The sequence below is a fragment of the Haliotis rubra genome, unplaced genomic scaffold (genome assembly GCF_003918875.1).
Source record: "Haliotis rubra isolate DU_JTF1 unplaced genomic scaffold, ASM391887v1 Scf1645, whole genome shotgun sequence".
Taxonomy (NCBI): domain Eukaryota; kingdom Metazoa; phylum Mollusca; class Gastropoda; order Lepetellida; family Haliotidae; genus Haliotis; species Haliotis rubra.
In genome coordinates, this window is record NW_025765609.1 from 78,037 (window position 1) to 91,250 (window position 13,214).

At 43.5% G+C, this 13,214-nt stretch overlaps 1 protein-coding gene across 1 annotated transcript; it reads right to left on the reverse strand.

The window, feature by feature from the left end:
• Window positions 1–2,886: 2,886 nt before the first annotated feature.
• LOC124271940 lies at window positions 2,887–3,547 on the reverse strand. The gene is made up of 2 exons (XM_046707111.1): window positions 3,330–3,547; window positions 2,887–3,197 (listed from the first exon to the last, which is right to left on the reverse strand). Exons 1-2 carry the CDS (start codon window positions 3,545–3,547, stop codon window positions 2,957–2,959), a joined length of 459 nt encoding a protein of 152 aa, XP_046563067.1. The 3' UTR covers window positions 2,887–2,956.
• Between the last annotated feature and the right edge of the window lie 9,667 nt (window positions 3,548–13,214).

Sequence of the window (13,214 nt, forward strand, 5' to 3'; positions counted from 1 at the left end):
GTTTCATGGTGGTCACCACAACGATGACACACCACAGAATTACGACAAGAGTTGGACCCATGTCCGAAGCGTTGACACTTGTAACACCGGAGTGGACTGGGGATATACACATCCACCCCGATGTTAAAATAACCTGCTTTGATCGACTGTGGAAGGGATGCTCTAGCAAAGGTCAGGATATATGTATTTGTGTTTGTGGTTTTGCCATATTTTTAATAGAAAAACGTTTCACCGCCGTAACAGCCTGGTCTTCAAGTTCTGCAGCTATGTCCTCCTCTGACATGTCAGAGAGACAACGAGCCCTGTCTCGTACGATACCACGGCACGAATTGAGAGTCCTGTGCACGGACACAGCAACCTCAACATTAGCAAAAGTTTTGATGGACAAGAGATTAAGAGATTGCTGTCTCCGTGCGCACTCCACCAGAAGTGAACCACTACGAAGACGGGTAACATTTTTAACTTCCCCGCATATCCCATGGATAGCTTTAGAAACAGCAAATGGATTTAGTTTAATGGGTAGAAAGTCAGAAGCTTCCATCACTAAGAATCTAGGCCAGGAATCAACGTTTGACGAAATTGTTTCAGTTGGACGATCTAGTTCGTCCAGGCGTCTCTTTTTGTCATAGCGAGATGAACCAGCTTGTGGGGATGCCATAATGAAAGGAAAATAATTCAGCATCCCTGCTCCCCACCCACCATGGAGTGTCAACAAGGACGATGTCAAATAGCACCGGATCTCCAAGATGCCGACACCAGGGATACAGGGATGTTATACGCCAGCAAATATTCATAAAGACACATTCATAAAGACACATAAAGCAATATTTGTGTACCAAATCAAATGCCAGGGTGGTTCTGCCCATGACAAGTAACTGAACACATATTGAATGTGGAGGTCAACATTGCCAGATTGGCCCATGAGCCACCGCCTTCTGGCATATGACTCTAGGCAGTTTAAAGTAAGCAATAATTTACATACAATAGATCAAAATATCCAAGACCAATTTATAATTTAAATGTGCAAAAATATTCGCCATGCACAGGGCTTGGCGTGACCAGCCGATTGATTGAACCGGGCCAGTTCAACCACCCGCCTAGGTGAAGTCAGGGCCGAAGTGGTGTGTTGGGCAAAGGAACACTGTTCCTGGAACCAGTGCCCTCAACCACCAGACTACCGTCCTCCACCGACACAGGGGCGCAACCCACGGCAAACGGGTTGTTGGACCAAATATCCCCCCGGGTCAACAACGGGGGGTTGAAGGGCGCTTAGCGTGACCCAGCACCCACCACGAGAGGTGGCCCTTCATGGGTGCCTGAGGCGTCTGTATATATATGGGTGTGTGTAGGGTAGTTATTGTTGATATAGTTGTTTGTGATGTTTGTTATGGTGGGTTTGTTGGTGTTTTTTGGTAACTGCTGGAGAATGTTGTCTAGGGTGGTGTCTGTGGTGGGTGGGGGTGTGTCGTGTGTTTTGAAGAGTATGCCCACGTTTTTTTAAACATTAATGAGGAACCCCCACTGTTGGGCCCAATTTTGAATATGGTTAAGCATTTTTTGGCATTTTGTAGAAACTTGTTTGACAGAAGTGGATGAAGTCCAGAAAGAAATATCGTCTGCAAATTTGGCTTTTGAAATTTCAGGCCATTTATCTGGGAATATGTCGTTGGTGATAATATGCTGCCCTGGGGGGTCCCATGTTCTAGGGGATGGGGGTCCGAAAGGGTGTTGTGAGATTTGAGGATAATCTGTCTATTATTAAGGAAAGAGTGGATGAAATTTAGAATTCTTCCGTTATGGTGCGGTCCCAGTGCCGACCTCACGCTACTCGACCTTCTCGACCTGAAGGTCGAATTGGGGGTCGAGTTGGTCGAGTTTCAGAACGAGTTAGGTCGAGTCAGGTCGAGTCAGATCGAATCAGGTCTACCAAATTTTTGAAATTTTTTTGACATGTCAAAAATTTTCCCCGACTTCCTCCTCGACCTTCGGTCCGAGATGGGGACGAGACCAGGTCGAGAATAGGTCGAGGTAGGTCGAAAAAAGGTCGAGTTTAGGTCGACATTAGGTCGAGTTGGTCGAGTTGAAGGTCGAGCTGGCCTGACATGCCGATCTGTGTTCGTCTAAGAGTCGATCTGGACTCGGCCTCGACTCGACCTTGAGTCGACCAACTCGAACTGGATTCGACTTGGACTCAACCTGGAGTCAACCGAGTCGACCTGAAGTCAACCTATCTCGACCTCAGCACGACCTAATCGAGTCCACGCCGACCGCATAAATGGTTGCCATCTTCCCAGGCGCTTCATAAAAGTCAAGTGGCAACCAGTGGTAGCACATCATCTCCACACCAACCTGCTGCCACCCAGAGGTCCACCCTGAGCACACCACCCTCTCCAACACACCGCAGAGCAGCGAAACAGGCTGGTATCTTCCCCAGCTTTGACTCCAGTGCTGCAGCAGGTAGATCTCTGTACCTGCCAAGCGGTCTCTTGGACCCTACACACACCTCAGAGGACGTTCAGGACTCTCAGCAAGGACAGTGAAACTGAGAAGTAGAACTTGGTACTCATATTTGTAATGAGCACTTTATAATGATGTGAAATGTTACCTTCAGATTATTTAAATGAGTTTCCAATACAAGATTTAAAAGCTTTTTTATCTGATATTTTTTTGGTATTTTCCATCCATTGCTAAGTGTAAATGTAAATACATCTTGTACGATTGTAATAAAGTTTGTTTTCTTCATCATGTATATAGTTAGTTTTCATTGTGTGTTTTTTTCGCATTTACCAATTGTAAATAGTGTAAATATAAAACAAACAAGAGTTCCTTTGTAAATGAAGTAGTCCTAAATAATAGAGTACACTTTAAAGTCATTTGGATATCATCTTCTCTTGCCAATGAACAGCTCCTGGGCCCATGAAATAGTCCTTCAAATAGTTTCTTTGGTTGGTGCCATCTAGTGGGGTAACGTTCCTCGTACCCCGGTTATCCCCATCAAGCAGCTGTGTGTAGGAGCGCCACTTGCCTGGGTTGAGTGAACAGTCCCCATTCCCCGGTCTGTGAGGTTCATCTGACTGTTCCGGTTCCTCGTTCTCAGCATGTTGTGTAAAGTGACCCAGGCCTGCGATATCTGTTTAGGGAACCTCATAGCCAGAATCCCGAAGGTATTCTCCACCACTCGTCTGGCCCGAGACAGTCTACAAAAGTCACAAATTAAACATTTTTAAGTCAAATGCATTCAAAATTCAAAACCTTTGATATAATATTGCAGACACCCAAAGATACTAAGTTATAATTTGATTAAGGTATTTATGGAAAAGAATAATAACCTGCAGTTGAAGATCTGCTGATCGGGGTCCATCTGACGCATGAAAAAGGACTTCATCATCCAGGGGCGGAGTGGAAAGGCATCGTCTCCGATGATGAAGTATGGCACACCATACTGGGAATACGCGGTCATCACCGTCCATCCGATCTCGTGAATGGTCAGCGTCTGATGCTGATCCCTTGGGCCCAACGTTGACCCACGGGAACTTGTAGTCGGCATCCGCGAGTGCCAGCAAGACAATAGAGAAGAAGTTCTTGTAGTGGAAGAAGAGGGACCCGTTTTGGGGGGTCTTCTTGATGCGTATGTACTTGCCATCAAACGCACCAGTGCAATATGGAAATTGCCACCTTACCTTGAAAGCACAGGCTACAGTATTCCATCTACTCTGATCCCACTAATCTGACCAATACTCAGCTTTGAAGGCTTCAAGGATAGGATTGATGTGCTTACGGCTGAGGTTTTGGCTTTGGAGGAGGGTTGGCATTATCAAGGTCATCCACCAGTTCAAGCAGGTGCCAGGCTATCTGCACCCAAATGGTAAGCAGTCTTCGCTTCTCGGGGCTCACCAGGTTTACGTCAGGGTTCCTGATGGTGATGTTACTACTTTGCAGTCCTCTTATTGAATGGGTACCTGGTGAAAATGAACCCAGTAATTTATACAATTTGGAAACCAAGGGTCTACTCGGCAGAAAAATGGAATTTCCGTCGAGAACCAGTCGCTCCGGTTGAACACAGGTCGCGGTGAAGTCGGGCCGGTCCACTTAGGACGAAATTAATTCGAAATTAGATCGATATACAGGTCTAGCTGGTCGAGTATAGGTCTTCTCAACTTGGCCGACCTAAGTCGAGATAGGTCGACTGAAGTCGAACTAAAATCGAACTAAAGGTCCTTACGAGGTCGTTATGAGGTCGTTTTGAGGTCGAGATACCCCCCAGGTCGAGACCGGTCGAGTAGTTTGCGAGGTCGAGTCGGTCGAGCTCCTGAGGTCGCCACTGGGACGGCACCATTAATGGCATATTTTTGGAGTTTTTGTATGAGGCCGTTTTGCCAAACCATATCAAATGCTTTACTAAAGTCAATGAAAATGGCCATAGTGTATTGTTTTTGTGCATGGGCTACCGTGATGTCTTGTTCCAAATGTAAAATATGGTCTAAGTTTGCCTGTTTGGAGTAAAGCCGCTCTGGTCCTCCTTAATTAGATTTTCTGTATATATAAGGTGTTTGAGCCTGTTGTTAATAATGCTTTCTAAAGTTTTACATAGATGAGAGGTGAGGGAGATAGGATGATAAGAATCGGGCTCATTTCTAGGTTTCCCTGGACTGGCACCACCTTGGCTGTTTTCCACGTATTTGGGATAGTACCTGAGGTCCAGATATGATTAAAGAGGGTAAGTGTTAGGTTTTGCATGTTAGGTGTTAATTTGTTGAGTATAGTGTATGTAATGGTATCTGGACCCGGGGCTTAGGCTGTCTGTTTGTTTCTGAGTGCAGATTGGAGTTCGTGTATATTTATTATTTTCTTTATAGGTAGATCTGTGTGTGGTGGTTGTGGGGTGTATTGGGGTTGCTTTTTCATGGTGTTTTGAAAAGAAGGTGGGTAGTTGGTGGAGCTACTGACGGCCGAGAGGTGGGCAGCAAATGCATTAGCTCTGTCTTTATTTGTGGCTAGGTCCGGAAGGTTTGGATAAATAGTTTTTTTTTAAATGCCCTTTATGGCTTTAAATTTTTTCCACATGGTTCTAGAGTTTCGATTTGTTAGCTTAAGGGTGGAAGAGAATTGTTTCCAATGGTCACTTTTTGCTGCCTCGATTAATTTCTTAGTTTTATTTCTTAGTTGTTTTGCCAAATGTAATTTCGAACGGTCCCTCTTGGATTGATTTAGGGCCTTTTTTCTTGCCTTTCTGGCTTTGATGATTTCTCTGCTCCACCAGGCGACGGTTTTTTGTGCAGGGTTATATCGAAAAGTTGGAATGCATTTTTCTGAGATGTCTAGTATGGTATTAGTGAGGTTTGTGTTGAAAGTGTTTATGTCTGTGTTGAAAATGGCTGTGGTGTCTATTTGTTTACAAAGTGTTGTGAATTTGTTCCAATTTGCTTTTTGAATGTTTAATCTTAGTTCTGTGGGTGGTTGTGATGAGGTGGTAGTGGGTGTGGTGTGGGTGTGTGTGTGTGTGATGTGATTGTGATTTTGATGGGACAGTGGTCACTGCCCCAGGTGTCATCGTGGACCTCCCATATACAAGCCTGTGTAATTTTGGGTGTGGTGAGAGTGATGTCGATGGCTGTGGGTGAGTGTAGATGGGAGAGGGGGTAGCGGGTGAGTTGATTGTCGTTTAGTGAGTTAAGGTTGTGTATGCTAAGCCAGTCAAGGCGAATGCCAAATCTTGGGTGGTAATTTTGAAATTTGGTCTTCTATAGACATTAATGATGGTTAAGTCTTTATTATTCATTTTAGTTGATATTGCCAGGACTTCGAGATCTTGTACAGGAATTTGCAATATGTTATAGTTTAGTTCCTCTGCAATGAAAATCCCCAGTTCCCCTGCAGGGGTGCCGGGATAGTTAGTTGGCCGTGGTCTGTCTTTACGAATAAAATTGTAGCCTGGTAATTTGAAGGCATTTTTGGGGGATAATTTTGTTTCTTGCAGAGCTATGATGTCGGGTGAAATTTTGTTATGGGCAATGAGTGCCTTGAGCTCATGCCCATGAGCTCTTAGACTGTTGCAGTGCCACTGTATAAGTGCCATGGTTACTGCAATTAGGAATAGGGGTTTAATAAATGCCATGGCGTGGGGCATGAATTTTGAAGAATGGAGATTTGGTGCTAGAGTAGCTTAGAGGTTTGCTGTTTAAAAGGGTTTTTTGAGGGCGATGAGTAGACTGGCCAAGCTTTTGTGATAGAGTTTGGATTTATGTGCAAGGGTGTATAGTTTTTTGACTGTTGGTTTTTTCCATTGTTGTGGTTGAGATGATGAGTTCTACTATTTTGTTAAGGTTTGGTTTAATTTTGTAGGGGTGTGAGGGTTTGTGGGCAGGTGCTGGGTGTTTTTTAGGTGGGAGGGCTAGAGTTTTAATTGTGGGTAGGGGGGTTGGTGGTTTGTGTTGGGAGGTGTTGGAGGATGGGGTGGGGTTTACGGGTTTGGAGGGGTGTGTGTGCAGTTTTGGGACGTGTTTGTGTAGGTGGGACAGTTGGGATGGGTGTGGGGAGGAGGGTTTGTTTGAGCCCGATACGTTGCAAAACTTCATATTTATATAGTATTGATGGCTTGCCCAACCGTTTAGCAACAATCATGTGTAAGCCCGGGGCTTTCTTTTTATTATGGTAGCTACGCCCCTGGCTGATTACAAGTCGGTTGAATCAAATAGTGAGTGAGTGAGTTATTATTTAACGTCACATCGGCAATATTGCAGCCATATCGTGACGAAAACATATTTGACATTGAAATGGAACATATGTATATTATAAAACCTGTCGACAAAGGACAGTAAAACAACTAGAACATCACAATAAGAGTGAGTGAGTGAGTTAATATTTAACGTCACATCGGCAATATTTCAGCCATATCGTGACGAGAACATTTTACATTGTAATGGAATATGTATATATTATAAAACCTGTCATCGAAGGACAGTAAAGCAACTAGAGTATCACAGATATATATATGTAAAACTAGTAATTGAATCTAAAACATTTTAACCATAGGGGACAACACAATCTAAAAATGGGCTATAGATCGCTAACAACTGAATGTAGATCACCATACTAGGGACCATGGGGACTTACAGTACATTTGCTTTCATGCATGGGCCATCACAATAAGAATTAAAACTAGCGTGGAAAGTTAAAACTAAAAGCAATACAATATAAAAACAGGCTATAGATTGCCAACAATAGAAGGTAGATCACCATACTATGGACCATGGACTTACAGTACCTTTGCTACCTGCATGGACCCTAGCTGGATTTACACAATCCCTTCAGCTGCTGGCGATTGTAAGAAATGTTAGCTAAACAAGAATAACAAGAATACTTATAAATCCTGGTAAGTTTAAATTGACTTTGAAAAAGGTCGGAGCTTACTTACCCTCTCAGCCACTAACAAACTGAGTTGTTAAATATTTTAGGATTGGAAGTTTAAATTATCTATTTACAAATCAGTTAACAAATCTAATTCTTTTAAAAATGCAATAATTGAATGAGAACTTATTCAATCAGATTATAGTAATGAGATAATTGAACACCTCTTTCGACCTTGACATAACAGCCTCCGGTAGAATGTATATGTAGTTACGCCCTTGTTGAAGGGTATGTCCCGTGACAGGTGTAAAATAAACAGATGGGCTGTTATATCATGGGCATAGATACCACCTTCTCCGCGTCCTCCAGCCTTAACAACATTCTCCATGCCAATGAAAGAACACCCGCCACCATAAAGAACAACAACCCAAAATGTGTCATCTACAAAATAAACTCTGATTGTGGGCAGAGCTACATAGGCGAAACGTCCCGACCCATCAACACCCGAGTGAAAGAACATCAGACCTCTGTTACCAATTCCGACAGCAAATCAGCCATATCCGACCACATCAAAGCAAGCCCCATTCATCAAATAGAGTGGTCTGACATCACCATTCTCTCTAACAAACAAATTGACTTCACTAAACGCAAGCTCACCGAAGCCATCCACATCAAACGCCAAAAGCCCACCATCAACCGAGACCAAGGATACTTCATTCCATCCGCTTATGATGCACTCATCCACCAAGCCCAATCTACTGTGTAAACTCTGCTGTATAAACATCTCATTATTATTTGTACATCATTGGCTTCCACGCCTGTCCTCTGTCTACTCTCTGGCTTCATCAGCTTTCTGCCTAGCCAATTATGTTAATTTTGTTGTTTTCTTTGTTACATTGTTACATCCAGTATATATACACTTCCCCCTTCTTCATGTTCCATTATGCTTGACAACGGTACAAGAATCTGTATCGAAGCGTTGCACTCACGAATAAAAAGAAGTTGTTATCCATAAAGTGTGTTCTATATTGTACTTCCCAACGCCATACAAAGACGTTATATCATTGGACAACTTACTTTATGGAGTCACGCCCCATCTGTAATCTTATTAACCTCGTTTGCATTCAGTATAAATATAGGCATGCCCATCTTCATAAATCTTGGGGGGTCAACTGCAAATGTTTACACTATAATAATTCAGTATGGTGTTTCGTGAATGCTGTAATACGTGCAAAGCATGAGTACAAAAGACCCAAATGCATCTCGCAAATTCGTCCTAAACCCTTGCAAATACTTGATGAGAAAATGGGACGTCTCAACGGTGCCGACCGAAAATTGCAATTCGACGATTACAAGCTGGCGAATAAAAAAATGTCGTGGCGAGGACCCTTCGGCGTTAATCCCAACAAAATAACTTGTTTGCGGGATCGCTTTGTGCATTTCAATTAAAAAAATGACCCTCCTAGACCAGGAAAACCGAGAGTCGCCACACCAGCCCAAGATCGCTATATCCGGGTAACCCATCGTTCCGCCCGGGACACAGCACAAACACGGTATGGAGCCCGGAGAATGTCCGACCAGACAATCAGGAACCCTCCCCGAGAAGCAGGTATGCGTGCCTGACGTCCAAAAGTTGCCCCCTCTCTGACACGATTACATCAACGTCCGCGAGTCAGGTGGTGTAACACGGTGCAGCCACGTAACCTTGGAAACTGGAGGCACATATGGTTCAGTAATGAATTGCGGTATTCCCTCAAGCGACGCAACGGAAGACAACGTTTTGCACCCATCTGCATTTTGCACCCAACTGCATCATAAATACTTTATTATGTTATAATATAAACTCTGTCGCCAAAGGCCGCCATATATTGCTGGAATATCACTGTCGCCAAAGGACAGTAAAACAACTACGTGTAGGATATCACAGTTAGAGATTTAAAACTAGCATTGAACATAAAATTATATACTATATAGGTCAATACAATATAAAAGTGGACTATTGATCACTAGCAACTGAAGGTTGATCACCATACTAGCTAGGGACCATGGGGACTTACGGAACCTTTGCTACCTGCATGGACCCTAGCTGGATCTACACCATCCCTTCAGCATTTGGTGATTGAAGACAGATATATAGCCATAAATAAAAAGCACACATATTCTATGATTAAAAAAGTGGTAAGTTTAAATTTACTTTAAATGTATTGGGACTTACGTACCCCCTCAAGAGGACAACAATTTTACGGTACTTTAACCCCCTTTCAGGATACTGCCACTAACAGTCTCAGCTACTAATCTAAACTACCAATCATAAAAGTACATCTATTTTCAAAACATACTAATCAAAACTATCAATTAATTCATCTCCTTTAAATATTCAGTGATAACATGGTAATTAACGTTATAAAAATATCCTTCACTGTTTTAACATTGAAATATTTGTAGTACTATTTGTAGTAGTTTTTGAGTAGAGTTGCTAACACATAAATACACACACAAACAGGGTTGAATACATACCCTCTGCAACAAACCTTCGGTTTTGGCAGAGGCAATAATGATCATAGTAATTATTATACAAACATACATATATTATTGAGATTCATGATATATAATGGTAGTTGTAAAACACCCATCACAAGGTGCATTTTGATATACTACATGCCTATATTATGATAGACGTATAAAAATAGGTTTTTCTCACATTGGTGTTGCAGCTCGATTATGGGTACCGATGTTCAGTTACCCCAGAATGACACTTATGATCATCAGAACAAATATAACCTTGTTTTTTTTTCTGAATCATATGCAATGCTGATTACAATTATCAGTGGTTCCAACAATTAACATGCACTTCCCACGGGAAGCATATTTGCTACATAAGCCCCCGCACTATAATATGTTCAGAAACTGGCTAACTATTCTCGAAACGTACGTATCCCTACGAACGTCTTAAGCCCATTCTTAACACATTTTCTACAATCAAGGTTAAGAATTCTTAGGGCTACAAACGTTTCGAGAATAAAGGCCCTGGATCGGCAAACAAGCGAAAAGCCTCTCCAGACGAGGCACCCTTGAAAAGCAACCTCCTGTGGGTGCTGGGTAACGCCAATGGCTCTTCGCCCCCCTGTGGACCCGGGGTCGAATAGGTCCACAGCACCCAATTGCTGGTTGTAAGAGGCGACAACATTGGGTAACCCGTTTGCGGTGGGTTGCATCCCTGTGTCGGCAGAGGAAGGGAGTTGAGGATCACAGAACCGGCAATAGTGTTCAATAATCCAACACACCACTTCGACCCTAACTTTGCATAGACGGGTGGTAGAATAGGCCCGATTCTACCAATCGGCTGGTCACGCCATGCCCTGTGCATGGAATGTCTATACAAAATTTGGTATTACATAACACTTTTGGCCATGTTCAAAATGTTAACTAATATTCTACCAAAACAAATTAGCCTCGCAGACCCATGCACAGAAGGCGGTGGCTCATGGCCCAATCTGGTGATGCTGACCTCCGATTTCTGTACGTCTCCAATTGATTGTCATGGACAGAACCATTCTGACCTTTAATCTGGCAGGCAGCTACAGCATTTCATGTCAAATTCGCTGGAGTATAACACCCCCTTATCCCCAGTCTTTGCAGCTTGGAGATCCGCTGCAATATAAGATTGTCCCTGTAGACACTCCACGGTGGGTGGGGAGAGGGGATGCTGAACCTCATTAATTACGACATGGCTTCCCATTACCCCGGTTCAAAACGAAGACACATGGATACTGACAACTCCTCGTCTGACGAGAGTACGCCCTTCCGACCTGACTACTGGCCACGCTTCCTGATCATTGAAGCTTGTGACAAGCAACCTTTGCAACTGAACCCATTTGCAATCTCCAAAGGTATCGCTGGTATCTGAGGAGAGGTTGCCAATGTAACAAAGCTCCGATCTGGCTCTCTCCTGATAGAATGTACCCGGACACAACAATCCTTGAATCTTCTCAAAATACAAGAATTTGTCAACATCAAGGCCGCTGTCTCAGCGCACAAAACACTTAACTCGTGTAGAGGCATTGTACAGGACAGAGCTCGATGCCTGTCTGACATGACTGAAGAACAGATTGTCGAGGAACTCTCTCAGCAGTCCGTCACAGCCGTAAAACGCTTCACTTTAAAAAAGGACGGTGTTGTTCAACCAACAAACACCTATCTCTTTACGTTCGCGCGAGCAAAGATTCCTGACTCGATTAGAGCTGGTTATTGTAGCATTGGTGTGGAAGTGTATGTCCCCAATCCACTCCAGTGCTACAACTGCCAAAAGTTTGGACATGGATCCAAGTCCTGTCGTTCCTCTGCTGTTTGTTACCGCTGTGGTGACAAGCATGAGGGCAACGACTGTACTAAGGAAGTGAAGTGCACAAACTGCGGTGGTAACCATATGGCCTCTTCCATGTTTTGTCCAGTGTGGCAACGCGAATCCGAGATCCTATAGATCAAGCACAAAGAAAATATATCCCTTCATGACGCTAAGAAGAGGGTTGCAAGTTTAACTGCCGCCCCTTCAACCATCACCTGCTCTTCTGCTGTCGTCTCAGCCAACTCAACTCAACACAACCCAGCCCATCTCAGTCACTCCATCTCCAACGCCAAAAGTCAAAACTTCTGAATCACAAAACACCAGAACAAATGCCAAAACCAGAAACAGAAACTGCGCGCAAAAAAGGGGAAAAAAGAGACTATAGAGACTAAAGCAACTTGAGCAACTGCCAAACACAAAACCAAAGGCCACCTCTCCTTCAGAGATCCCCGGCGAGGTCCATAACTCCTTTGGCCCTCTGGATATGGAGGTAACTCCATTTCCACCTGACACCAATAGGAGTTCATCAAACGCTTTCTCACGTTCACGTGACATGTCACCAGTGGAAGCACAATTAATCCACAAAACATGATCCAATGGAAATGCAGAGGACTTAAGAAAAATTATAATGAATTACAGTTATTGATTCAAGACTTCAAACCACCCGCGTTTGTCTCCAAGAAACCTACCTAAAAAGGACTGATAAATTTGACATCCGTCGGTACAGTTCCTGCCACTCCTTTTCTCCTCCCGGTGTAAAAGCTACAGGAGGCACTTCTATCCTGGTGAGGCAGGGCATCCTCAATAGCCCTGTTCCACTTAACACCAACCTACAAACTGTTGCTGTCCGCATGACTCTGAACATAGGGTTTACACTATGCTCACTCTATCTTCCTCCCTCCTCAACTGTCCACCTAACAGATATTCAGAACTTGTATAATCAACTACCAAAGCCCTGCATAATCATGGGCGACCTGAACGGCCACAACCCTCTATGGGGGAGTACTGATACCAATAATAAGGGAAAGGTCCTTGAAGATTTTCTCTCCACTAATGATCTATGCATCTTCAACGATGGATCAAACACCTATCTCCGTCCTGCCACTGGAACATACTCTGCACTTGATCTATCACTTTCGGATTCTAATCTCTTAAACGAGTTTGAATGGTCGGTCCACGATGACCATTGTGGAAGTGACCACTTCCCAACTATTCTTACTCCTATCACTCCCGCGGATGAACCACCTTCAACAAGATGGAATGTTACTAAGGCCAATTGTCTATTATTCCAAACTCTCTGCTCTTAAAAGCTTATACCGGACAACTTCAGGAATGCTCCTGATCCAATGGAACTATTTTCTGAGTTCTTAAATACTTTTGGAGACGAAACCATTCCGAAGTCCTCCGCAAACCCGCACATACGCAAACCATGGTTTGATACAAACTGCAAACAAGCTAGGAAAAGTAGGAAGAAGGCGGAAAATACTTCCGTCAACATCCTACTGTGCATAACCTGAATTCC

Bases quoted from the DNA above. Each gene is read 5' to 3' on its own strand.
- LOC124271940 (XM_046707111.1), bottom strand. From the start codon at position 3,547: ATGCCGACTACAAGTTCCCGTGGGTCAACGTTGGGCCCAAGGGATCAG. The intron at 3,198-3,329 runs GTTATTATTCTT...TGACTTTTGTAG, and splicing joins CAGCAGATCTTCAACTGCAG to ACTGTCTCGGGCCAGACGAG.